Here is a 26,414-nt window from a genome sequence, read left to right as displayed (position 1 = left end):
CCCTGGCCCACAGCCCTCAGAGCCACACCCCAGGACCACACGGGGAGTCCCAGGCACGGCTACAGCTGGACCCCGGGGATCCCGGGCCTTCACCTTGGCCCCTTCCTCTTCTTTTGGCGGGGAGGATGGTACCTGGATGGAGCCCAGGGTACTTAGCCACTGAGCCCCGTCCCCGGCCCTTTCTGTATTTTATTTAGAGACAGGGTCTCGCTGATTTGCTCAGGGCCTCGCTAGGTTTCCGAGGCTGGTTTTGAATTTGGGATCCTCCTGACACGGCCTCCAGAGCTGCTGGGGTGACAGGTGTGTGCTACCAGCCTTTGGCCACCTTCTTTGGGGTTGAAATGGACAGCTGGCCCATCCTCAGAAGGCAGCCACTCTAAGTCACAGCCCAGTGGCCCCAGGGGACACACTGCCCTTCCCATCCCGCACTGTTGAGCTGTCTCCTGGGCCCCTCTAAGGAGAGGGCGAGGTGAGGTAGCTGGGTGGGGAGGGGAACTGAGCAGCGCAGCATGGTGGCCACGGCCTGGGCATACGAGGGAAGGGCCTGGAGGTGAGAGGCTCAGCCCGCTGTGGCCCACAGGACAGCTTGGAAACCACCCTGGACCTAGGGGACAAGGCATGGGGAAAAGGGCAGCCTGCAGTGTCCCTGGCAGGAGAGGGGCCACAGGCAGGACGTCCCCAACACGTCCCCCGTGCCTGGTGCTTCCAGTGCCATAGCTCAGTGACACGCAGAAGGAACCATTCTCATTCTGGAGATGAGAAAACAGAGGCTCAGAGAGGTGCATGGTGTGCCCAAGGTCACCAAGGTCAGGACCAAGGCAGGAGGGTTCCTGAGCCTGAGCCGGGTCCCATCCCAAGGTAAAGGAGAAAGATGTCAATCAAAGGGTCTGAGCCCAGGACCGGGCGGGCCAACACAGATCAGGGAGCACAGCGGGTTTGGATGGGAGGAGGCAGGTGGAGCACCCCGTGTGTCCTAAGGGTGCTCCACCCACTCTTCATTCCCCAGGGCCTAGTCTCTGCCGGGCCAGCTCCTCTGTCTGAACAGAGAGCTGAGGGACTCCGAGCTCCCCCTCTGAGCCCCTCCAGGCCAGGGTCAGACACACAGCTGAGCAGGGTCCCCGGCCGCAGCACCTTTCCATCTCTGTCATCTGGATCACACCCGGGCCATCAGCACAGACGCTGGGGCGGCTCCCGGGCCTCAGTGTCCCAGCACCCCGGGAGGGGGGGGGTGCCAGGTGCAGGTGGTGTGGAGAACCAGCAGCCTGAAGGCTCCAACCTGCTGGTCACCTCTGACCGCCTTGGTGGCGGGGTCCCTTGTTACCTGGGAGGGCTTCTGATCCACAACGGCCACCGTTGTCGCTGGGGAAGACTCCGGGAGGTCGAACTTCACAGGAACACCTTCCTACAGGCCACAGGAGGCAGAAGTTGGGGCAGAAAGTTCTCAGAAAAGGAAGTGAGGACGTTGCTTCAGCTTCTTATATAAACAATTATTTTAAAAAATTGTATTGTTGGGTGCAGTGGTGCATGATCCAGCGGCTCAGGACGCTGAGGCAGGAGGATCAAGAGTTCAAAGCAGCCTCAACCACAGTGAGGCCCTAAGCAGCTCAGTGAGACCCTGTCTCTAAATAAAATGCAGAATAGGGCTGGGGACAGGGCTCAGTGGTCGAGGGCCCCCGAGTTCAATCCCTCGTACCAAAACAAAATAAAACAAACAAACAAAAAAACCCAAAAGCAGTAACTAGATACTCAGACAGGGCTGGGCACAAATGTCCAACACAGTATTGTTTGTATCCTCACCTCGAAATCACCCAGGTGTCAAAAGGAATGTTAATAAAGAAACAGACGTGACCACTGAAATGCACATTTACTAAAAATCTGTAAATGGGATGAGGAAATAGAATGCAAGTGGACAGCAAGATCACACGCCCAGAAGGGTCAGAAATTTGCAGAGAAAACTGTATAAAAAATTTAGACTCCGATGAGTCTCAATGACAGCCCACGGTAAAGGGTCACCTCTGGGTGGAGAAGCTAAAGGAAATCGTATTTCTTGTTTCTTTATGGATCTATGCATTTCCTAGGGTTCTTTAAAATAAGGCACATGCACGATTTTGATAATGAGAAATAAGTGAAGCAGTGTGGGAAAAATCTCATTGTTACCACATATGGAAAGCCTAACATGGACCGGCACTCTCCACGTTGCTTCAATAGATATTCCAAACAGCCACTGAAGGGGTGCGGCAACAGTGGTTTGCCTTTTGTGTTTTGATTTCTGTGTCCCTGCCTGGTTCAAGGTCTCTGCAGACTGATGTGCAGCTTTCTTCTCAAGAGGAATCAGCGCTCTTCCTTAGACTCCGTGTGACCCACCAAATACAGCCGTCGTGACCTGGAGTCAGCTCCAAGCTGGTCTCAGGGGGCCCCGTGCCCATTGGCTCACAGGCGGGGACCTCTCTCCAACACCATGACCTCGCTGGGCAGGCCTGCTGGAGGTGAGGCCCTCAGGGAGCAGGGACAGGTCTCAGTTCATGGCCAACAGTCCCCCAGACATACAAGAGGGCTCAGTGAAGACCGTCCAGGGGGGCACCCACCAACTATATCTGATCACAGCTCACAGCCACCCAAGCTGGGAGCAATGGCACCCGCCTGTCATCCCAGCGGCTTAGGAGGCTGAGACAGGAGGATCGTGAGTTCAGAGTCAGCCTCAGCACTCAGCAAGACCCTAAGCTACTCAAGGAGACCCTGTCTCTAAATAAAAATATTAAAAAGGGCTGAGTATGGGGCTCAGGGGTTAAGCACCACTGGATTCTTAACCATATGTTCCTGGCACCAAAACAAAGAATAATAATAACCCAGTCAAGAGCAGAAGAGCCACCCAACTCAGAGACCTCTGGGTCTCCAAAGGCTGCTGTCATCAGCGGCAGTTCTTATGCCTCTTATTGTGGCAAAGGGTCACGGCAGAGGAGTGTTATCATCTCACTTTTCCATGTGAAGGAATTAAGGACCAGAAAGGGTGAGCGACTTTTCTAAGGCCACACAGCCAATAAGTGACAGAATTACCACCGGACCCCATTAATACCCTTCATCGAGACTTCTCCAAACTCCTGCTTGCTTTCCTGTGGCCCCGCGGGGCTCCAGCCTCAGACAGGGCCATCCTTCCCAAGGCTATAGTCCCGTGAGGGCATTGGACGGGTGTTTCTAATATCCTGCCGTGAGCCACATATCGGAGACAAACTGGTCACCCTCAGAGAAGGAAGGAGTAGAGATCGCCATCGGGGGTCCTGCCATGTTCCCATTGTCCCCTGGGGGAGGGGCCCAGGAAAATGTGCATCTGGAAGAATTCACGGCTGGACGCTGTGTCCTTCTGTGCTTTTCTGTGTTGAAGGCGCCCCCTCCAAAATACGGGTGTTGAAACGCAGTGGCCAATGTGACACGGTGACAGTACCACAGGTGGGCCTCTATGAGGGGATGAGGCCAGGAGGGCTCCTTTGGGGCCTAAACCTTATAAAAGGGGTATCCCCTGCATCTGGCTCTCTGCCCTCTACCTCCCGCCATGTGGGGACAGGGTCCTTCCTTACAGACTTCACGGCCACCGGGAGGCCGAGGGCAGCCCTAGCCAGAGAGTTAGACTCGCCTGCCCTGGACCTTGGACTTCCAGGCCCCGGGAAGGCGAGGAGATGATCGCAGGCCCCTTGTTCAGAGCCAGTATCAGGGACTCGGGTAAATGTCTTCACTCCTTTTTCTTCACGGTGGAAGGACTTGAGGGACTCGGCAACACCTGTGCCACGGGTGATCTGGGTCCTCCCGTGCCATTCAGCCAAGTCCCCCAGGAGGGGAGCTGCTGGCCTACGGGCACGGGCACCGCCCACTGGGCTGGGAATTGTCACCTAGTGGCGCAGAGTGGCGCATAGGGCCTGTGGGGGGTGCGCCAGGGCCAGCACGTGAGGACTGGGGGGAGTGGCTGGGGCGGGGGTGGGGGGAGAACTTTGGGAACGAGGCCGGCGAAGCCCACGTTCCTGGTGTGCCGGGGCTGGAGGGTGGAGGCTCCGGGTGGAGACCAGGCTGTGGAGGACAGGGAGCAGCGGAGGCCCCGAGGCCAGGCCGGGAGGAAGGGCTGCGGCACTGGCCGGCCCCACAGACAGACAGGGCTGCAGGCGCTGCAGGGGCCGCCCCCCCTCCCCTGCCGAGCCCCACCTCTCGGAGTCGCTCCAGCGTGGACTCGAAGGTGCGCTGGTGGAAGAGCAGCTGCAGACGCTCCTGGGCGTAATTATGACACAGCTCCTCAAAGGTGGCCGCCCGGTCCTTGCCCTGATGCCGGGGGTTCTGAAAGCCCGGGGAGTCCACCACCATAATGGATGCCATGGAGAGGTGGTGGGAGGAGAAGGATCTGGAGAGTGGAGAGAGAGGCCCTGAGACTACAAAGATTCTGAGAAGCTGCTGGTCCAAGCTTCCTGCCGCCCCATCGCAGAGACTGAGAAACTGAGGCTGCAGCAGCAGGCTCGGCAGGTTTGGAGATCCAGCAGACCTGGTTTCAAAACCAAGCTCACCACTTCTAGGCTGTGTGACCTTGGGGAGTGGCTTAACCTCTCTGAGCATGGGTTTCTTCAACCATTAAAGAGTGGTGGGAGGAGGGAGGTTGATCACAAGGATGAAAGGAGAGAGTAGAAAGCATATCCCATATCGCAAGTTCAAGGCCAGCCTCAGCAACTCCGCGAGACCTTAAGCAACTTAGCAAGACCTGTTTCTAAATAAAAAATAAAACGGGCTGGAAGGTGGCTCAGTGGTCAGGCTCCTGTGGGTTCAGTCCCTGGTGCCAAAATTAAAAAAAAAAACAAAAACAAAAAAAAAAAACCCTGGTGATGCACAGGGACAATGAGTTTCCAGGGACTGTGACTTACTTCTCCACCAGCCCGGGGTGCAGAACCGACTAGCTGGAGGCCACCCAGAAAGCAGGCAACAACATCAAGACCAGAGCGTCCCTCTTTCCCCAGGGGCACACCGAAACAGAAGAACTCACCCCTTGAGGGCATTAGTGAGGGTTCTTTCAAGCTGTCCCCTTGGACCTCCTGGTGTGTCTGCCAGGGCGGACAGAGCGGGGTTTGCTCACATCAAAATGCAGGAGGAAGAGACCGGAGCCATCACGTGGGTGTCCACCCTCGCTCTGCAAGGATGGGCTGTGTGTCCTGGGACAGGTGCCCAACCTCTCTGAGCCTCAGCCGCTCCTCTGTGACAGGGTTCATGAGGAGAGGGCTGCAGGGAGGACTGTGATCACCTGTCCACGGTTGGGAGCTGGCCTTTGCAGGGTGCCGAGCTCGGCGGGGGCCATTTGCTATCATCACCATTAGTAGGATGGGCTTGGGGGACCCTGAGCCTCAGCTCTCCCTTCTCCCTGCTGAGGTTTTCCACCTGCAAGGCGGGGCCCGTGAGAGCAGCCACCATGGACGTGGGTGGAGATGAGGATGGTCCTCCCAGGCGCGGGCAGGCTCAGGACACCCACCTCACAGATGTGAGCTCCAGAACCAGGCCAAGCCGCGCCCTGGCTGGCTGGGGCCTTTCCCTGCCCGCGGTCACCTCCCCTCCCATCCTCTCTCTAAGCACCTCCAGCCACTCGAGTCTGGGGTCCAGATGGCAGTGACTGCCTCAGCGGCTGGGGAAGTTGGTACCGTGGCTGTGACAACCTGGAGGTCCCCGTAACTCTGTTGCCACATGCAACCTCGTCCCTGCACCAGGATTCCTGAGGCTCTCTGGGCTTCCTCCCCTGGCCTGCTCTCCCTCAGCCCTGCTGGACAGGCCCAGGGATCCCAGGACAGGCTGGGGCACTGTCCACGTCCACTGCCGCCAACATGCTTTTTGTTTTCTTTTGTGGTGGGGGGATTCCAGGGATTGAACTTGAGGCCCTTGACCACTGAGCCCCGTCCCCAGCCCTGTTCTGTGTTTTATTTAGAGACAGGGTCTCACTGAGTTGCTTAGGGCCTCGCTGTGGCTGAGGCTGGCTTTGAACTCTCGATCCTCCTGCCTCAGCCTCCCGAGCCCCTGGGATGACAGGTGTGCGCCACCGCCCCCAGCCAATGTGCTTTTCTGATTGGAATTTTTACAGCCAACAACTAAAATTCCTTGTTGGTTTCCCTGAATCCTCTGATGCCCCTGGGGAATAGACCTATTTTACAGATGTGAAAAGGGAAGTCAGAGAGGGAAGGGGACTGGCCAAAGTCACACAGCCTGCAGGGGGCCTCGGTGGAATGCGAACCCAGCACTGCCGACCCTAGCAACCCTCCGGCCAGCTCAGAAATGCCCCTCGGCGAACCTGCCTCCTGCAGGAGCTCCCGGTGCCCCAGCAAAGGCCACGTACCTGTTGATGAGCGAGACGACGGCCGCAAAGAGCTCCTGGTACAGGCCGCCGGCCATGCCCTCCACGCACTCCACGCCCGTCATCTTGAGCCCTGGAGTCAGAAAGAGGACGGGGTGGCAGGCCACTGTCACCACCTTTCAGGGCCGAGGACATTGCCACAGGACAGCAGGGGTCGCTTGACTTGGAAAATACCCCTCCCCAGCGCCACTGTGGAAATAGCGCCAGCTCCTGGGACAAGGTCCAGGTGATTTATGAGCACTCCAGGGTCTCGCGCCGCCTGCCCTCCGGCTCTCCAAGCTGCCCCAGGTGACCCCAGTGCTCCACGTGGACGGCACTGCTGGGGGTGGGACCCAGAACCACCCCAGGGCCACCTGTGACAGGTGGGGTCCCAGCCCTGGTGGCTGTGGGAGGGGGTGGGGTCCCAGCCCTGGTGCCAGCGGGGGAAGGCGGGGTCTTCGGGGGCGGGGTCTTCGGGGGCGGGGCCTTCGGGGGCGGGGCCTTCGGGGGCGGGGCCTTTGGGACGGGGCCTTCGGGGGCGGGGCCTTCGGGGCGGGGCCTTTGGGACGGGGCCTCTGAGGGCGCGGCCTACTGGGAGGCTCCAGGTCACTAGGCCATGCGCTTGGGGGCCTCACTTTTATTTCATTTTGTTTTGTTTACTGCTGCACTTTGGTTACTCTACCACTGAGCCACATCCCCAGTCCTTCCTGATTTTTATCTTCAGACAGGACCTCCCTAAGTTGCCCAGACTGGCCTCAAATTTATGATCCTTCTGTCTCAACCTCCCAAGTTGCTGAGATGGAGGCATGGGCTGCCACACCCTACTAAGGGACATACCCTTGAACGGGATAGTGGACCTGCTGCCCCATCACAGGCCCAAACGCAATGAGACCAAAGGACCACAAATCAAGCCCTTCAGAACTGTAAGCCAAAATAAACCTTTCCTCTTTTTACTTCCATTAGCTCAGGTATTTTGCTATAGTAACAGAAAACTGACTAACCCAGTCACCTCCTCAAGGAAGCCTTCCTTGACTGCCACCAGCTCTGTCCTGCTTTTACTACACAAACTATGGCATAGTCTTTACTCGTGTGGTGATTTTAAACCTGTGTCTCTCCTATGAGAGGACCCCCTCGTGCCCCAGCAAAGGTAGCGCCCTGAAGTCAGGGACTGTCTCTTGAGTTTTTTTGGCCTTTAAATCCTCCGTACCTTGCATGTAGTAGAAACGTGATGAATGTCTGCTATTTTCTGGAGGGAAATTGGGCAATTTTTATTTCAGTAACTGTCACCTGTTATATACTGGGGGACTTAGTCATTTCACTCCTGGGCTTTTTTCTCCTAATGATACATTCTGAGAAACAAAGATATCTTGGTGCCCGGGTCTTTCCCCCTGCTGCTGAGAATCACTTTCTGGAGATACCTTGAGCGCCCGCAGAGAGCCACGGTCTGTGAGGCCCGCAGTGGGCTCAGGCACAGCCCGGCTTGGGGCTAGGTGTGGAGGAACATGGATGGAGAGGGGGAAGACTCCTCCTGTGACCCTCAGGAGGAAGGGAGGGCTCGATGGCCCTTCAACCCACACACCTGGGCGCGCACAGTTAAAACAGCCGCCTGGGTCAGAGTGGGGAAGAGGGCAGAGCTGGGCGTGGGGACGACATGCCCTAACCCTGGAGTACGCGCACCCACCGCAGAATTCAAGCCATGGCTTCCACATCTGCATTTGTGGGTGCCGGGGGGCCGCTCTGCTTGTCCAGCAGCCCCCAGCGCTGCCCACCCTCCTCCCCTCCACCTCTCCCTGGGCGGTTGCTAGGCAACCCACAGCCTCCCAGCATCTCTCCAAAGCCGCAGCCCCCCCTCCCCCCACCTGCTCCGCGTCCACCCTGAAGACGGCCTGAGAGGTCGGCTCAGGCTGGCCAAGCAGCGTGTGTGCGTGTGTGTGTGTGTGTGTGTGTGTGTGTGTGTTTTGCACATCCAGGTGCCTTTATGGGCTGTGCATCTGTGCAAGGATCCAGGGGACTGCCACTGTCCTGAGGAGAGCTGCCCCTAGAGGGTCCTCAGGGGCCCCTGGACTGAGAGCCCCAAGGCCGCCTTCGTTCCCCGTCTGCAGGAGGGCGTCTGGTGGGCAGAGCTGCAGACCCCGGGCTCCACAGCCTCAGCCCTGCAGCTGCAGAGCGCTGGCCTCCGCTTCTCCCCGCACCAGGGAAAAGCACCGTCCCGCCTGGCCATCGCGGAAGGCGTCCTCGGTCCCTCCCTTTCCTCTAGGGTTCCTGCTGTCACCCCAGCTAGTAAACTGGCCTCAGCCTCTGCGCTGTGTCCCCTCTCCACCACGTGTCCCCTCTCGCCCCGTGACTGTCACCAGCTCCCTTGTCCCACACACCCCCAACCTTCCCCGGGCTGAGCTTTGTACAGAGGGAGTCGGCACACCGGCCCTGCCCGCCGCTCGGAGCTGCTGGTGGCTGAGAGTAAAACCCCAGTTCCCAGGCCCTCTCCTCTACCCCAGGCCCAGCAGTGCCAGCCTGGCCTCTGTTCCACAGAGAAAGGCCACTTCCCCCTTCACAGCGAGGGCTCAACTCCTGTGACATCCAGAGGAATGCATGGCCCCTTGGCGCTGCCCCCAGTGTCCCCGCCCCAGCCCGGGCCACTCCCAGGACATGGCAGCCTCATGGTCGCTGGGCAGAGCTAGGCACTGCCCGGGTGGGAGCCTGCCACTCCTGCTCCTGGCACAGGGACACAGAGGGGGACTTCGATATTTCTTGATGAGCCAATGAAAGAAGGCTGTGCATGCCCAGTGGTGGGCCAGAGGACACCCTGAACACCCACAGAGGTGACAGCATGGTACCTGGGCTGGCCTCCTCCTCCTCGAGTCCCCGTGGCCTGGGCCTGGACGTCACTTGCTCGATGATCTGCCGCAGGTGGTGCTTGAAGGTGGCTGTGTTCAGCTCCTCGAACTCACAGCCCAGGGCCGCGGCTGCGTGGTTCGCCCACTCGAAACGCATGAACTGCTTCCGGCCCACTGCACGGGGACAAGGGGGACACCATGGCCTGAGTCCAGGCACGAGGAAGCTGGACACCTCAGAGCCCACAGAGAGCCTTGCCACCTCTCCACCTCCAGGAACCCACTGGGAGGACCCCAAACAAGGGCCCCACCTGGCCCCCCAGGGTGTAGTCTCCAGATCAGGGTCAGCTTTCCCCAAAGGCAGGCCTGGCCTATTTCCTCCCCATTGCCCGGTTCACTTCCTCAAGGCTCGGGAGGCTGAGGCAAGAGGACCGTGAGTTCAGAGCCAGCCTCAGCAATTTAAGACCCTAAGCAACTCGGTGAGACCCTGTCTCTTAAACACAGAACAGGGCTGGGGATGTGGCTCAGTGGTCGGGGGTCCCTGGATGTGGTCCCCAGTACACCTCCCCAAAAAAACAAATCAAGGGGAGGCACTGTGAGTATGGAATTGGGTTGTGGTAGGTAAACAATGATGTGTCCCCTTCCCCACACACTCATCATCCACCCATTCACCCAGCCTCAGCCCCCTGCCACCCTCCACCCAGCCATACATCCAGCCACCCGTCTCTCCAGTGCTTATTTATTGAGCTCCTACTATGTGACAGACCTATGTTGACCACAGGGAGATCAATGACAGACACAATAGATAGGGACGTCCTCACAGAGCACACAGTCCGTAGAAGGAGTGGACAAGGAGCAGGGAGACAAATAGATAAACAAGACAGACACTCGGACAGGATGACCTCAGATGATAAAATTATCACACACACCCCCTGCAAGGAGAAACTAAATGGGTGGTGAGAGAAAGAGAGACCGAGGGAGTCATTATCCATTTGGGATGGCCACAGGGAGACATATGGAACTGGGCTGTGAATGGTAAGAAGGAGCCGGCCACATACAGAACCAGGGAAGTGCTTTATAGGTAGTGCGGGTGGTACAAAGGCCCTGGGGTAGAAATGAGCATGGTGTGTTGGGGAGACACCAGGAAAGCCAGGGTGTCTAGAGCCCATCAGGGGAGGGGGAAATTAGATGGAGCTGAAGAAGCGGTGGCGAGCCATGCTATGGGGTAATAAGGCCATCCAGAATCGGCAACAGAGACAATGTGAATAATGTCCACTGTTGAATGTTAAGTGAAAAGCAGAGTAGAGAACTACCTGAGGATGATGGCAAAGTTAATCACTCCAAACCGCTGCTATCAATCATCCTAAGCTGCTGCCACAATAATAAAAAAGTAAATGTGGCCACATATTAAATCATAACTGGCTAAGGAGATTCAGGGTTTCCAGGTTTGTTAGACAGGCTGTGGACTAATTTTGTAATCAAAATAAAATTAAATGATTTACTAAAATCAATATCAGTGCCATCCTTTAAAAATGCTCTCCCAGCTCCTATCTGCTCCCAAATGTGTCTCCTTCCTTAAAATAAGAATAACAGCTGCCCATAGAGGGTCCCTGTCCAACCCAGGGGCTCACAGAGGACCTGTTCTTCAGAAAGACGTCCTGAAGAGACAGCCTTGGGGACTGGGGATCTAGAAGGAAGGTTTCATCAAAGACTTCAGCACCACCCGTCACTGAAGGTGTCACAGGTAACACTGAGTCCCGGGGTCTTCCAGCACACCAATTACTCAGCACTGGTCACCACAAAAGGGTCATTTTTATGATCCTTATTTTAGAGTTAAGCTTCACTTGATAGAAGATGACACTCACACTCAGAGGGAAAATGTGGCAAATCAAGAAGTCCTGCCACTTCAAAATGATGAAGAAGATGATGATGGTGATGGTGGTGGTGCTGATGGTGATGGTGATGGTGGTGATGGTGGTGGTGATGGTGGTGGTGCTGATGGTGATGGTGATGGTGATGGTGATGGTGATGGAGATGGTGGTGGTGCTGATGGTGGTGGTGATGGTGGTGGTGATGGTGATGGTGGTGGTGATGGTGATGGTGGTGGTGATGGTGGTGGTGATGGTGGTGATGGTGGTGATGGTGATGATGATGGTGATGATGGTGATGGTGGTGATGGTGGTGGTGATGGTGGTGATGGTGGTGATGGTGATGGTGGTGGTGATGATGATGGTGATGGTGGTGGTGATGGTGGTGGTGATGATGATGGTGATGGTGGTGGTGATGATGGTGGTGATAGTGTTGGTGATGGTGGTGGTGATGGTGGTGGTGATGATGATGGTGATGGTGATGATGTGGTGATGGTGGTGATGATGGTGGTAGTGACAGTGATTGTGATGGTGGTGATGGTGATGATGTGGTGATGATGGTGATGATAGTGGTGGTGCTGATGGTGGTGGTGATGGTGGTGGTGATGGTGGTGGTGATGGTGGTGGTGATGATGATGGTGATGGTGATGATGTGGTGATGGTGGTGATGATGGTGGTAGTGACAGTGATTGTGATGGTGGTGATGGTGATGATGTGGTGATGATGGTGATGATAGTGGTGGTGCTGATGGTGGTGGTGATGGTGGTGGTGATGGTGGTGATGGTGATGATGGTGATGGTGATGGTGATGATGGTGGTGGTGATGATGGTGATGGTGGTGGTGATGATGGTGATGGTGATGATGGTGATGGTGGTGATGGTAATGGTGATGATAGTGATGGTGCTGATGGTGGTGGTGATGGTGGTGGTGATGGTGGTGATGGTGATGATGGTGATGATGGTGATGGTGATGGTGGTGATGGTGATGGTGGTGGTGATGATGGTGATGGTGGTGATGGTGATGGTGGTGGTGATGATGGTGGTGATAGTGTTAGTGATGGTGGTGGTATTGGTGGTGGTTATGGTGGTGGTGATGGTGGTGGTGATGATGGTGATTGTGATGGTAGTGATGGTGATGATGGTGATGTGGTGATGGTGGTGGTGATGGTGATGATGATGATGGTGATGGTGATTATGATGGTGATGGTGGTGATGATGGTGGTAGTGACAGTGATTGTGATGGTGGTGATGGTGATGATGGTGATGATAGTAGTGGTGATGATAGTGGTGGTGGTGGTGATGGGATCTCGGACAGTCACAGCCCCAATGACCTTGTTGTTGACATTTAGGGCATGGGTTATGTGGAGTGCATGGTGCGGGGCATGCCTTGGCCCAATGTCCCTCCTTGCCACACTTGAAGCAGGCACCCGGGGGGTTTTCAGTGATGGGCGACAACCCGAGGAAGCACCCTGCAGCACCTGGGCGAGCATTTGAAATTTATCGTGTTCGGCCCTGTGCTTGCGGTGCTCGATTTCCTCATCCCGGTTGTGAAAACCCTTAAAGGCTACTGCCAAGATTTCAGTCTCGGGGGTGGCAGGGCCTTGTTCGAGCTTTTTTAGTTTGGCCCGGATGTCGGGGTAGCTCTGAGAGAGGAAATATGTCATAAGGGCATGACGGCCATCTGGGGTTTCGGGATCTAGGTTAGTATACTGCTGAAGGGCTTTCGTAAGCCGATCCAGAAATTCTGATGGGTCTCCTCTGGTTTTGAAGAATCTCCTGTAATTTTTGGAAATTGACAGCCTTTTTGAGCCCAGCCATAATACATGTGGAGAATCGGTCCCTACTCTGTATGCCAGCTTGTGTATTATAATCCCAGTCAGGGGTTTGATCTGGGACAGCAAGTGACCCCGGAGGGTGATTGGGATTAACTGGTGAGTTTCATCCACATGGGCTCTGGCAAGTTCCCAGACTCTGGTATGTTCCTCAGGAAGGAGAGTATTAGCCAATAACATGTATATATCATGGTGAGTGAGGCTATGAGCCTGGAGGACCCATTGAAACTCTCTTATGTAAGTGGTGGGATCTGTGGTGAATGAGCCCAACCTTCGCTCGAGTGGCGTGAGGTCATTCATAGAGATGGGACATGTACGCGGATAATGCCCTCAGGTCCAGCAACCTCTCTTAAGGGGGTCATGGTTTGTGGGACTAGGGAGTGGGACCTAGTTTGGGGGGGACTAAAGTGTCAGGGGGAGCAGGGGGAGCCAACAGGGGAGGTCGGTAGGGAGGGGGCTCATCTGCCAGATCAAAAGGAGGGTCAGTAGGGTCATTGAGGTAAGAGCATAGGTCAGGGAGAACGAAGAAGAGAAAAAGCCTCAACATAGAGGATCTCCTTCCACTTTTTCGAGCACTCACAGAAGTTAAACAGAACTCTGAGAATTGCGGGATCTAGGGATCCTCCTGGTGGCCACTGACTTTGTCTAATTCTGATTGGCCTTATCAAAGGCCAATCTTGTGTGCAGAATTTCATGAGAACCTTGGGATTTCTATCAGGAGTGAGGGATAGCCAATCCAGTTTAGCCAGGAGACATTTTATGGGGGAGTCTGTACGGGGGGAAGAAGAGGCCCCCATAATGGTCCCTAAGAAGGAAATGGGAAGGTGGGAAGGGTCCGGACCGGAACAGAATTGGATGAGCCTCCTCACAGGCGTCCCCACAAGGAGAGCTCAACCAATAGGACTCAGGAGAGTCGGGGCCAGGAGGACGGTCGAGTTGTCACCCAAGAGTCCAGCCGGCAGGCCCAGAATGGCCAGAAATCACAAACCACCTGGCACCAAGCTTTTCAGTTTATTTAGGCCAGGAGAGGGACAAGGGTAGTTAAAGAGAGGGGGCAGAGAGGGGGGGTACCTGTTCTTCCACCCCTCAGGACCTCCCACTCATGAACCAGGCTCCAGAGAGTCCACAGTGACCGTGAAGGTCGTGTGGGGTGCGTTCTCTCCTCCAGATTGGGAGTCAGAGATTTGTCGGACAATCACAGTCAAAGCCCCTGTGTAGCCCGTCTAAAGTTGGATACCCAATAGGGGAAGTCACCTACTGAAGAGCCAGTGTTGTGAGCAGCACTCGAAAGAGTGGACCAGGACGGCAAGCCTTGAGATGGGGCCCTCGAGCAGCGAGGCATTCCCCCTCCCGGGTTGCGGCACCAATGAAAGAACCATCAAGGCTTGCCGTCGGAGAAAATGCCCGTTTATTGAGGCAGCTCTGCATATTTATAGAGCCAGGGGTGGTCTGACAGTTGGCATGGGGTGCTTTTTGATTGGTGGGAAAGGATCAGGTGAGTCATCAGGGCTAGTGTGATTGGTGGGTAAGGATCATGAGAGCCAGCAGGGCTCACCATTGGACAGCTCTTCTTGGGGGATGGGGAAGTTAGTCTTTGGAGCCAGGGCGACTCCCAACAGTGTTGATGGTGATGATGGTGGTGATGGTGGTGATGTTGGTGGTGGTGATGATGGTGGTGGTGATGGTGATGGTGATGGTGGTGGTGGTGATGGTGGTGGTGATGGTGGTGGTGGTGATGGTGATGGTGGTGGTGGTGGTGGTGATGGTGGTGATGGTGATGGTGATGGTGGTGGTGGTGGTGGTGATGGTGGTGATGGTGGTGATGGTGATGGTGATGGTGATGGTGATGGTGATGATGGTGTAGGTGGTGGTGGTGGTGATGGTGATGATGGTGTAGGTGGTGGTGTTGGTGATGGGGGCAAGAAGGACCTATGTTCCTATGTCTCCTATTTAACATGGCCTTTCCACTTAGCTCCCGTTTGGAGCTGCAGAGCACGTGCTAGAGTGTTCTGAGCAGCACATGGGAAAGCTGGACATGTATCAGCCACAATTAGTTATTATTACTATTAGATCTTTTTTCATTTTTTTCCAATTTTTAAATCTGCTCTCATTAGTCACTCTGACAGTAGGATGCATTTTGACACATCGTAACTATTAAATCTTCCCAAGAGTCCTAGAGTGTGAAAACTGACTCAGAGATGTCACCAGAATAGCAGAAAGCCACTAACCTCCTTTAACCAAACCAGTCCTTCGAATGCCATCTTGAAGCGGGGTTCCCTAACCTGATGACCCAACAGACATTTTTTTAAAATAGGGACTCACTTATCTCCTTCACTTAAATGAATACATTGTAAAATGAAATGTTACTGTGATACCTTAAATGAGAATCCATTATCACCTGTCGCAAGAGAATGTAGAAATAAATACAACGCAAGCACCAAAATGTCATTAGATTCTAATTACATCTGTCACCTGCGCCTGCCGTCCTTCCGTTCTCTCTGTCAGGGAGATTAGCAGGTAACGCCAGAGGCCTCCCAGGTCATTACCACCGAACAAGATGATCTTGTCCCCAGCTGGGGACTGAAAGCAAAGTGAATAGGAAGGAACTTTCTAGGTGGGTATTCCTGTCCCCTCACCCTCCACCGCTGCTCTCTAAAATAGGGTCCCCAACGTCCCACAGCAGTGGCCTTCCTGGACACAGTCATGACGGATATCCACAGTTGCTGTTTCTGAAAAGAAGACCAGCAAGGGAGAGGGCTCTCTGACCCCTGCAGACAGAAGGGGGACACTCCCAGGTGTGTCCGAGATGTGCCCTGCCAGCACAGCCCAGCAGGGGGAGAGGGTCTCAGGAGAAGGTGGGGCTCCACTGGACTGGAATTTTCATTGGGCTCAGGGCAGGAAGAGAGGGTTGGGACAGGCCCACTGAGGATGGTGGGGGGGCTGGCTAAGGTCCAGGAGTGGCCAGGAGACCCTGCTGATTGACAGGAGTTGTGTCAGCGCCTGATTGGTGGTTCTTTCTCAAACATGTGTCGCTTAATCACCTCAAACCCACCGAACAGTCCTGGCTGCCTCCCCAGATCCTGGATCAACCTGACATCAGGAAGGCTCAACAAACCTCTGTAGAGTGAGCAATGAAATGAAGGGATCTGTGGATGAATGGGTGGCTGTCACCAAGGATGGCCCAGGTCACTTCCCTTCCAGGCTCCTCCAAGATTTGGAAAAGACAGGCACGGTGGCACACACCTGTCATCCCAGCAACTCCGGAGGCTAAGGCAGGAGGATCGTGGGTTAAAGCCAGCGTCAACAACAGTGAGGCCCTAAGCAACTCAGGGAGACCCTGTCTCTAAATAAAATACCCAGAGGGTCTGGGGGTGGGGCTCAGGGGTCAACCTCTCAAGAGCAGGACCAGGTCAATGACCCCTGGGTAGGAACGGGGATGTAGAGCTGGACAGGGTGGCCACCCAGAAGGGGGCCAGAGATTAAAACGTGTGCCACAGTGGTCATCCTCCAGAATGTTCCCAGTGTCTGGAGGGGACAATGAATGGTCCCTGCATCACCTCCACTGGTCACTGGCATGGGTGGCAGGGTCTCAACGCCGCAGGACTTCTCAGAGCCTTGAAAACATATCCTGTGATGTCCGGGGAGGGGAAGCTCTGGCCTAGCTGAACCTGAGCTGAGAGAGCCCCACCTACCAGGCAACGCAGGGTAATCGCCTGAGAGTCACCTGCCCACAGCCATTTGTCACCAAGAGCCCGAGTGGGATTTGAACAGAGAGAACAAAGGAGAAAGTTGTGCAAGTGGGAGAAGGAAATGGGGGAACACAGGAAGGGGTGGAGCTGTGGTTCTGATGTCAAATCCACCTAAAAATCAGGCTTTTCCCCTTTACGATCAACGCAGAGACAGAGAGAGGGGGAGACAGAGGGAGAGACAGACAGAGGGAGGGACGGAGAGACACTGGCTGTTTTAGCTGCGCACTGGGAGTTCAATCGCTATCAATTACCGTGGCCTCCTGCATTTATTAATAACCAAGTTACTTCTCCTCCCAACAATAGCTGGGCGGCCCTGAATCACTCAACATTGTGTGACTTATTTATAATGTTGGTGCATCTGGTTCCCATTTGCTCACACAGAGATTTCCAATTCCCAGGCCTGTGAAGACGGAGACCACCTGCAGGGAAGAGATAAGCCGCAGAGGCAGTGGCTGTCTCAAGCAAAGGCAGCACTCAGGAGCTGACTGCTTAGTTTAAACCCTACTTTCTCTGCTGAAAGCCATGTGATGTTGGGGAAGTGGGATCCACCTGGAGCCTCAGTCTCTTCTTCTGCAAAATCAGAATAACAATGGACAGAATCTGCCCCCAAGGAGTGCATTTGGAGACTCCTGGAGGTTATGTGTGCAGAATGCTAATGTGGTCCCACTAGGAGGCTTCCAGGTTCCACTGATCAAAGGTTCAGAAAATGTTCTGGGGACTCTGAGCTAGTGTCCTGGGAAAAGAAGATTCCAGGGCAGGGGCAGGAGTGGGGCAACTGGAGACTTCGAAGTCCTGCAAGGAAGGACCCAGCCCGGCTCCCACCTGCAGGACTTCTCAGAACCCTGACCTACCCAGGTGCCCTGGATGGCTACAGGAAGGGAGTGGGGTGGGAGTGTCTCCCAGACTGATTTGGTCAAGAAGCCAGGGGGCACGGCTCAACTGGAGGTCCCCACAGAATTTCCGTCTGGCTGTGGTCCCTCAAACAGGAAGTGTCACCTCTCTGAACCTCAGTCTCTTTATCTGTAAAATGGGGCAGCTCCTCTCCCATGGGGTCACTCTGGGGATGGAACAAGACAAGGACGTGAAGCTGCCTGGGAGAGTCCCCAAGCCTATGACAAGCTGAGGAGCAGATGGGTTCAGAGGACCCCGGTGGGCAGGTGTCACATGGGTGACTACAGGATCCAAGGCACCAGGTGGGACAGGCAGCAGGTCAGGAGTGTGGCATGCTGAGGGCGCACGGCCAGCAAGGCGGGGGGCAGGACTCACCCAGCCCGGCCAGGCCCCGTCCCAGCTCTCTTCACTGAGGCACCTGGGTGGGGGCCATCGGCTCTCAGAGGTTCCTCTGAGGTGGAACCCATGGCGCAGGGAAAGCGGGGTGTCACCAGCCACCACTGAGCTAAGCAGGTGGCCTCTCCATGGTGACCCACGGCCCGAGGGCCCCAGAGCTGACTCACTTATCCGAGACACCCGTGAGTGAGGAGCCAGGCTGCGGATTTCAAAGACAGAAGCCCTGGGCCCAGATGGGCCTCCGTCCCTCCCCGAGACCTTAGCCAGCTTCCTCGACTTCTCCAGGTCTCGATCTGCTCATCCGAGCAAGGGGACTAGCTGCCACGCAGGGTTACGGGGGTCACGTGGAAGGGTGTGTGCACAACGCGCCCATCACGCCCCGCAGAGAATGAGTTCTTGGTAAACGTCAGCAGTTGGGATTCCCTGGTCAGCATGGTGATTACTAGCACCATTGCACCTGGTCCCTGAGCTGTCCTCATTCCTCCAGTGACAGGCTAATGGAGACTCTGATGACCTAGATGGCAAGGGAACCCTGAAGAGCACCAATTCACCCCATGAGGCAGGTTCTTCTCTGAACCTCAGTCTCTTCTTCTATAGCGGGGTAACTGTCCCTACGCCACAGCAACTTTGAAATGGCCAAAGCAAAGCACCTGGCACACGGGAGGTACAGAATGGAAGCCACCTCCCACTGGTATTTATGGAAAACAGAGACCAAAGAAGGCAAGGGATTCAGGGGGCACCTAGCAAGGGAGTGGCCCGGCTGCTCTGAGCCCCAAGACCCCCAACTGTCCCCCCACCACCCTCCAAGGCACTGAGCTGCTTGTGAGCTCTGCCTTTCCAGCCTCGGCCACTTAGGGGAGTTCATTTTGTAAAAAAAAACTATAATTGTTTACATCCCAGAGCAGCCGTTCCCACCTAATGAATGAATCCAATATGCTCCGAAAATCAGAATAAATCCTCTCGGTGGCCCAGAATAGGCACAGCTGTGCCAGCTGTCAGGCAGAGAGCCAAGCCGCCAGCTGAGGCTGGGCACAGGAGGCGTGGCCTGCCGCCAAGGCACTGGAGCGGGATGGGGACCTGAGGGGACAGCCCTTAGGGTGCTGGGTCCAAGGACAGATCAAGGAGATCCCAGGACGCCAGGCCACAGGCTCGAATGCTCTCAGTGGAGCCCTTGTCAGGCCCAGCACCAGCGCAGGCCCCTAGGTTGGTACCCTCCAGGTGGCCACCTGCAGACGCGGCTTTACGTGAGAAAGGAGCCCCTGCCCCGCTGTGCGGGCTCTGTCCCCGCAGCCCCGCTGACTCCACCTGCTGCCCAGAGAACCTTCCCTGATTTCTTCTGTCTTCCAGATTCACCTTGAGGAGGGGGGGACCCCTTGGGGACCCACTTGGTAGAGAGGGACAGGGGAGCAGTCAAAGCAAGAAGAGGAGATCTGGCTCAGGAATCGGGAGACCAAGACTCTAGTTACCCCCACCTCCATAGCTTTGCTGTGTGGCCCCAATTAATCCTCTCCCCCTCTCTGGGCCCAGTTCCTGCCCTGTACACAGGGGCTCCTTCCAGCACTTGGAGCCTCCTCTGCATCAGAAGTACTTTAAGAGGGAGTGACTCTTGCCTGGTGGGACCTGGAAGGTCACCATGGGGACAGAGCTCCAGACAAGCCCAAGCTTTGGGAGACTCTACTTGCCCCTCAGGGCCCCCGATGCAGGGAAGCCCCCCAGTCTGGGCACCAGCCCTCCTACTCCTCCTGCCTCTCAAACTCCAATGTTCTTCAATGCAGCCCTTGAAGAAATGGTCAAGGCTGGGCCCATCAGAGGGTCACCACGGGGACGGACACCAACCCAAATCAGCGCTCTGGAAGGAAACACGAGGAGGTGCAGCCACTCTGGGCTCTGGACACCTGGTTACAAGGCGCAGCTCCCCTTACTAAGGGGAAGCAGGAACTGGGGTGCAGGGTGGGAAGGAAGGGAGACGCCCTCCAGAATCAGGTTCCTTCCCCAGCACCGCAAAAATAAAATGAAAAAATCAAGAAAATATAAAACAGCCCGTGAGAGCCGAGGAACTGGGCTGAGGTTCTGTAGTGGTGGATTCCAAAGCCACAGGACCAAGAAGGACGCCTCATGCAAACCGAGGGCTTCTGATAATCACAACGTATCAGTATCAGTTCGTCTGCTGTAACAAATGTCTCCACAATGACAAGAGGGGCGGGTCAGGGAGGGGGATAGGGGAGCTGTACTTTCTGGTCAACTTTTCCGACAAACTAAAACCACTCCAAATTTTAAAGTCTATTACTTTTTTTAAAGCCTGAAGGAAGAGCGGACCCCAGACTGTTAACAGCGGGATGAGGAGTGCAAGAAGAAGCTTCCTTGTTCTTACTCTATACTCGTTGGCACTGTTTCCATTTTGGTGAGACACTGGGGATTGCACCCAGGAACACTCTATCCTCGAGTCACATCCCCAGCTCCCCCGACTTTTTTTTTTTTCTTTCCAAGACAGGGTTTCACTGCATTGCCCAGGCTGGCCTCAAACATGCAATCCTCCTGCCTTGGCCTCCCCAGTCTCTGGGATTACGGGTGTGACCATGTCTGGCTACTGTTTCTATTTTTTTTTTTTTTAATAAAGACAACATCAAAGCCTGAGTCACACAGTTGCTTGAGAACAACAGAAACAGTAAAATAAGCCACAAAGCCTTTGGACGCCCGGGTCATTGTTCTATGGAAAGAGCATCATTATAGCAATCATCACCAGCCTTCTGCGCTCAGGGTCTTGCCCACTGCAGAGTGTGGCCACTTCCTGTCCCTTGATGGATGGCCCTTGCTGCTGGTGGTGGGGGTCCAGTATTATCATCAGTATTATCGTATGTCCCTCCTTCCTGGGCACCTGGGGCCACAGCCACATCTACCTGGGGGACTGACATCTTTCTCGTGGCAGGTGGGGGGACTCGCCAGCCAAGTGGCAGCCTTCCTCTGTCACCCACCACAAACCACCCCCAGCTTATAAATGGGCCTGACTGTGTCACATCTTAGGCAGCAGGTGGATGACAAGCAGGCCACAGATGTAGTGAGGAAAAGTCGATGAAGCCCCCATTTGAGCCTCAGAGAAGAAAGAGATGTGGCCCCACGACCATCAAGACAAAGATGAGCCGGGCACGGTGGCGCACGCCTGTCACCTCAGCGGCTGGGGAGGCTGAGGCAGGAGGATCGCAAGTTCAAAGCCAGGCTCAGCAACTCAGGGAGACCCTGTCGCTAATGAAACACAGGGGCTGGGATGTGGCTCCATGGTGAAGCACCCCAGGGTTCAATACCCTGTACCAAAAAGAAGCCCCCTGGTGACCTGACAGCCACACACCATCACAACGTATCAGTATCAGTTCATCTGCTGTAACAAATGTCTCACACACACGACAATTACAAGAGGGGTGGGCAGGGAGGGGGATATGGGGGAGCCAGTCAGGATTCTGGGAACCGCTGTCATTTTTGCCAAGTAACAACGGATGGTGGGCAAAGGGACAGTCTGGTTTCTGGGGAGAGGACACATCATTCTTCCAGAGCTGCAAGAACAGCAAAGCTTTAAGCATTCCAACTTCAGGAGGCCACACTCCCGTGGGAGGTAGACGTAGTTATGATCCATGTCACAGATGAGAACGCTGAGTCTCAGAGGTCAGAGGTCAGGGAAGTTGCCATGATTGTGCAGGGGAACCAGGGGCCAGCCTGGTCCCCTCTACACCTGCAGCCTCAACTCTGAGCTCCCCCAATTCGGCTGAGTGGGACAGCCTTCCAAACGGAGGACTGTGTGCAGACTGGAAGACTGGACAGAGATCGGATGGAACTAGGAAGTGCTCTTAGGAAAGAGAATAAAGACCCAAGCACCCAGAGTGCTCCCCAGGGACGGGCCAGGCAGACAGCCCCGTGGAGGAGACACACAGGAACTCTGGAGTCAGACTGGCACTGCGCTCTGACCTGCTCCACCACAGATTGCTGTTGGGCCTTGACGATGTTACCTACCCTCTCTGAGCCTCAGCATCCCAAACCACAAAATGATAGCTCGTTCCCTGTCGGGTTTGCTGCTGTGGGCATCAAAAGAGCCCATCCTTGTGAATTGGTCCCTGGCCTTGGACTGAGGTAGAGAAGAGAGATTCTGGGAGGATTTTGTCACTGGTGTGGAAGAGCTTCCCAACAGCAGCTCTTCCTTACATACCTGCCAGGCCTGGGCCCCCGCCTCCCACCCACCTGCACCTTTGACCTTGAACTCACTCTTCCCTTTGATCCTCTGTTCTAGGCAAGGAAACTGAGCCTCCAGAGTCGAAGTCCCCTGCACAGGGCGAGTGGCCAAATACGGCCACACTCATACTTCCCACCCTCCTGCCCTCAAACCAGGCTCCTCCATCCAGGGCAGAGCCCGGCTCCCTCCACCGGAAGCTTCTCCTCCAGGGAACAAGGCAGGTGTGACACAGCAGGGAACCTGGCCTTCGGGTCCGCAGCCCCTGGGGGCCCTGAGACTGTGCAGAGAGGGGACCCAGGTGCCAGCTGGTTCCTTCCTTGGCCACCCTATGATGGTATCCCTCACCGGAAGCCCTCACTGAGCCCTCCAGTACAGAGACCCAGAAGCCTCGGGGAACAGTCACCAAGGACCGTTTGGGGCTGGTCCGTGGCACAGCACGGTTGCTGGAGAGCCCCGAGGCTGGCTTGAGCCCAGATCTGTGTCACTTGGGACTGTGCTCTAACCACTGCCCCGCACAGCCTTCAGCCATCGGATCCTCTGCGAGGCTCCAGGAGCTGGACCACACCGAGCATCAGAATCAGGTTCTGGTTCCGAAGCCCATGTTCCTGGCTCCGATCCCGCGGGCGGCCCCGCAGGGAAGTGGCCCAGGCACCGGCCACCCGGCCACGCCCGCCCCCGGGCTGCTCTAATGCCCATGGCCATGGCCAATGGCCGAGCCGGGAGGTGGCAAAGCGCTCTGCAAACAAGGGACAGGCGCTGCTTGGGAGGACCTGGGAGCGCGGCTGAGGGACACTCATTACCCAGTTGTAGACTGGCGGAGGACGGTGGCGGTTGTCATCCTTGGGACATGAAGCCTGAGGTCCAGAGAGGGGACAAAGCCACTCACCCAGGGGACATCTCGCTGCCAGGAGTTGGGCAGTCTGGCCTCTCTGTTGCGTCCCAGGTCCCGGCTTCCCCCTCCCATGCACAGCCTCCATCTAGCCAATCGTCTTGCTGGCTGCTTTGGCCAAAGGGGAGACGCGAGCTTGGGTGAGCCGCCACCTGCTGGCTTCAGAGGGATGCCCAGCCACCGGCCTTGGGAGCTGCAGGCCAACCTTGGGTCCATCCCCCTGCGGCTGGGGAGGACCCTCCGAGCCCCCTCCCGCAGCCTGTGCCAGCAACAGGGAGTGAGCCTCCAGCGGCACCCCAGGGTCACCCTAGTGAGTGGCCACACCTGAGGGTGCTCATAATTGGCCAAACTTTCACCTGATCCATTGACAGATGGGTGGGGCTGCCAGAGGAAGTGGGCAAGTCGTGGGGGACAGCCCTCCACCGGGGGCTGCAGGAAGGCAGGGTCAGAACTGGGTGGACCAGGGCACTGGAGGGAGGAGGGGCAGTCCCGAGGTTGGGCTCAGAGCCCGGGGCCACCCGGGTCCATTCCCATCTCTTGATTTAGCTGTGTGTCCTGAACCTCTCTGTATAGATAGAGCTGAACCTCTCTGGTGGGCCTAACCTCTTCCTCTGACAAATGATCATCGTACTAGTTCCTGCTCCTTCCCCATTGCTCCAAGATCGTCCTGTCTGTAAGCACTCAGCACAGGAAAACACTGCAGTCTGGAATGGACCAGCTGTGTGACTCCAGGTAAGTGGCATGCCTCCTCTGAGCCCGTTTCCTTATTTACACAACAGAGATGGATGAAAATGGACATGTGTGAAGGGCCCTATCCTGCACCAACCCTCGTGCCCACATTTTCCTCACTGACCCACTGAATTCTCACAAGAAGCCCACACAGTGGCTACCATCACTAGTCCCATCTCACAGAAGAGGAGACTGAGGCTCAGAGACAGCAGCACAGCATTCGCACCCAGCGCCTGCCTCTTGACTCTTGTTCACGGAGCCATTTTGCTCACTGAACTATTGCCTGGGTCCAGTCAGAGCGTAACGCAGGCCACGTGCTTCAGAGCCCATCAAACCCTGCCCCAACCTTGGTGGTGGCTGTTTTTGCTTTACCAGCTCCAAACCCTGAGTCTGGTCTTGGAAGGCCCCAAATCACTCCACAGGGACTGATACGGCTTCTAACGAGTAGGATCAGGGCTTTTGAAAGAAGCTAAGGAAGTCAGGCTCACTGGGAGGAGAGGATTATTTATATATATATATATATATATATATAGCAAACCTTGATTAATGGAAATGATTCTTAATATATTTCAAAATGATCTGTTATGACACAAAGCAAAGACATTTATATATGACTGTGAAATTCTTAATAGCTGATTTCAGAACACCCTATTATGAAATCTTCCAAAGCACTCGAGAGAGTGAGTAAATCACCGGGCAGGGTTTCCATGGGCCTGCAGCCGAGCAGAAGCTCTTCTTAAAATAATTTAGAAGGTGGGAGGGTGGGGGCGGGGCTGGGAGAAATTATGGCCATAATCATGTGTTAATAAAATATTTATAAATGTGACTTCCTCCTTCATCATCACAGGCATTTATATGTCTGGGGCAGGTCCAGGCAGAGGGGCCGATGGCCCTGTCCTGCGGGGAGAAAGCAATGAGACAAAGGTCCCTCGCCTCTCTGGGGACAGAACACTAGTCCAGGTGACTCCCTGGGCCTCTGTTTTGCAGGGGACTCCCTGGGCCTCTGTTTTGTCCCAGGGAGGCAGAGAGGGCTCAAGTGCAGGTGGGAGAATTGGGAGGCCATCTGGAGGACGGGCCTTTCCCAGGCCTTGGGGAACAAGTTCTAGAAGGGAGCAGTTCTGCTCCATGTGGATGACAAAGACCTGTGTCCCCTAGGAGGTCACCTACCCCAGGCTCAGCAACACCCATCCTTGTGCCACCTCAACTGAGTAGTCATAGGCATGGGTGGCCTCCCTGTGACCCTGATCCCTGTAGGTTGCCACCCCCTTGGTGTCCCGGGACTCCCAGTGCAGATGCCCCTCTGCTGGCTGCAGGTGCATTCTCTGCTCACAGAGGGGGCTCCGTGGTGTCCCCCTGAATCACGATCAGCAGGAGGAGGTGGACAAATGTCCAGGCGACCCTGCCCCTTGGACACAGCCCCAGGGCACAGGGGTGAGCGGCTCCCCAGCGCAGCCCTTCCCTGGCCCCTCCGGGGTCCACCCTCTTCCGGGGCGGCGGGGATCCTCTTCCAATCAGCCCCACCCTTCTCTGCTGGGCCTCTAGGTCCACTTCCCCTTCATCCTGGTTCCCACTCCGTGGACCCTGCTCTAACCCAGGGGAAGAGCTGGGTGCACGCAGGGCAGCGAGCCGCTCTGGGCCTCAGTGCTCCCATCTGGACAGTGGGCCTGCGTCTTTCCACGGGTCCCCAAGCCCTGATGTCCCGCCCCAGCGCGGAGCACTCCTGTGCCGGTCCAGAGCCACGCCATCAGGCCCTCAAGAGCCCAGGCCAAGGGCGGTGGGTGGAGCTGTCCGTCAAGGAGCCCGTCCTATCAGGACCCAGGAGACGATCACGTGACACAGACTGAACCAATCACACGCCCGTTCCGGTATCTTCCCAGTCCCAGTATGAACCTCAGACTCAGCGCCACAAACCTGTCTGTGCTTCCCCACGTGGAAGTGAAGATCCCCTAAGCGGAGAGCGATTGAGGGGACCTTCTGGCCTGACGCGTTCACAGGCTCATGATAAGGAGGAGATGGGAAAAGGGAGGGAGGTTCTCAGGTGGCCCCTCTCTCCTCACTGTGCAGCAGCAACAGCTCAGAGGCTAAAGCCTGGGGGTCTAGGGTTCGAATCCCAGCTCTTCCACTCCCTTGCTGTGCAGCCTCAGGCAAATTGTCCAACCTTTCTGTGCTCACTTTTCTTCCCTAAGAAATGAGATAACACCACCACCCGACTCTCAGCTTGTGAGGATTTCTAGAGTAAACACATACAAGAGGCTAGAACGGCACCAGCATAAGACTGCTACTGAAGGAATGTTATGACTACTACTTAGGTAACACCTGACCCTTCTCTGAGGTCCTTTCTGGATTATAAAATGCTATAACGATGTGAAAAGGAGAATCACTACAGGCAGATAGACCTAGAACGGTCTCCAGATACCACTGGTTCTGGTAGTTCCTGAACCTGAGGGCCAAGGGTCTAGGTGGTGCACGCTTTAGGTCCCATCCCACCCTACCCGGCAGGCTGTCCCAGGATCTGCCCTTGCAGTGACTTCAGTGGTGGCCCCCAAAGTCAGGTCCTGAGCCCAAGTGCTTGTGGCTCTGACTTGATTGGGAAAGAGGGTCCTACGGATCTCAAGGTGGCACTGTCAGTGGCCCCAAGCCAGTGGCTAGTGTCCTCAGAAGAGACAGAGGAGGA

The 26,414-nt window shown here is 55.8% G+C and overlaps 1 protein-coding gene across 5 annotated transcripts in view; it reads right to left on the bottom strand.

Moving 5' to 3' along the window:
* MYO18B (myosin XVIIIB) overlaps positions 1–26,414 on the bottom strand; it is a 220,050-nt gene that overhangs the window by 149,264 nt on the left and 44,372 nt on the right. For all 5 annotated transcript variants that reach the window (XM_081282762.1, XM_081282764.1, XM_081282765.1 and 2 more), the window contains exons 13-16: positions 9,175–9,348; positions 6,344–6,434; positions 4,189–4,381; positions 1,322–1,402 (exon numbers count right to left, since the gene is read on the bottom strand). In XM_081282762.1, coding sequence (XP_081138888.1) covers positions 1,322–1,402; positions 4,189–4,381; positions 6,344–6,434; positions 9,175–9,348 — 539 coding nt within the window. The remainder of the gene's footprint in view (positions 1–1,321; positions 1,403–4,188; positions 4,382–6,343; positions 6,435–9,174; positions 9,349–26,414) is intronic.

This window comes from Spermophilus citellus (genome assembly GCF_964194105.1).
Source record: "Spermophilus citellus genome assembly, chromosome: 3".
Taxonomy (NCBI): Eukaryota; Metazoa; Chordata; class Mammalia; order Rodentia; family Sciuridae; genus Spermophilus; species Spermophilus citellus.
Note: the sequence above shows the minus strand (reverse complement) of the source record. Positions and strands in the feature narration are given on the sequence as shown.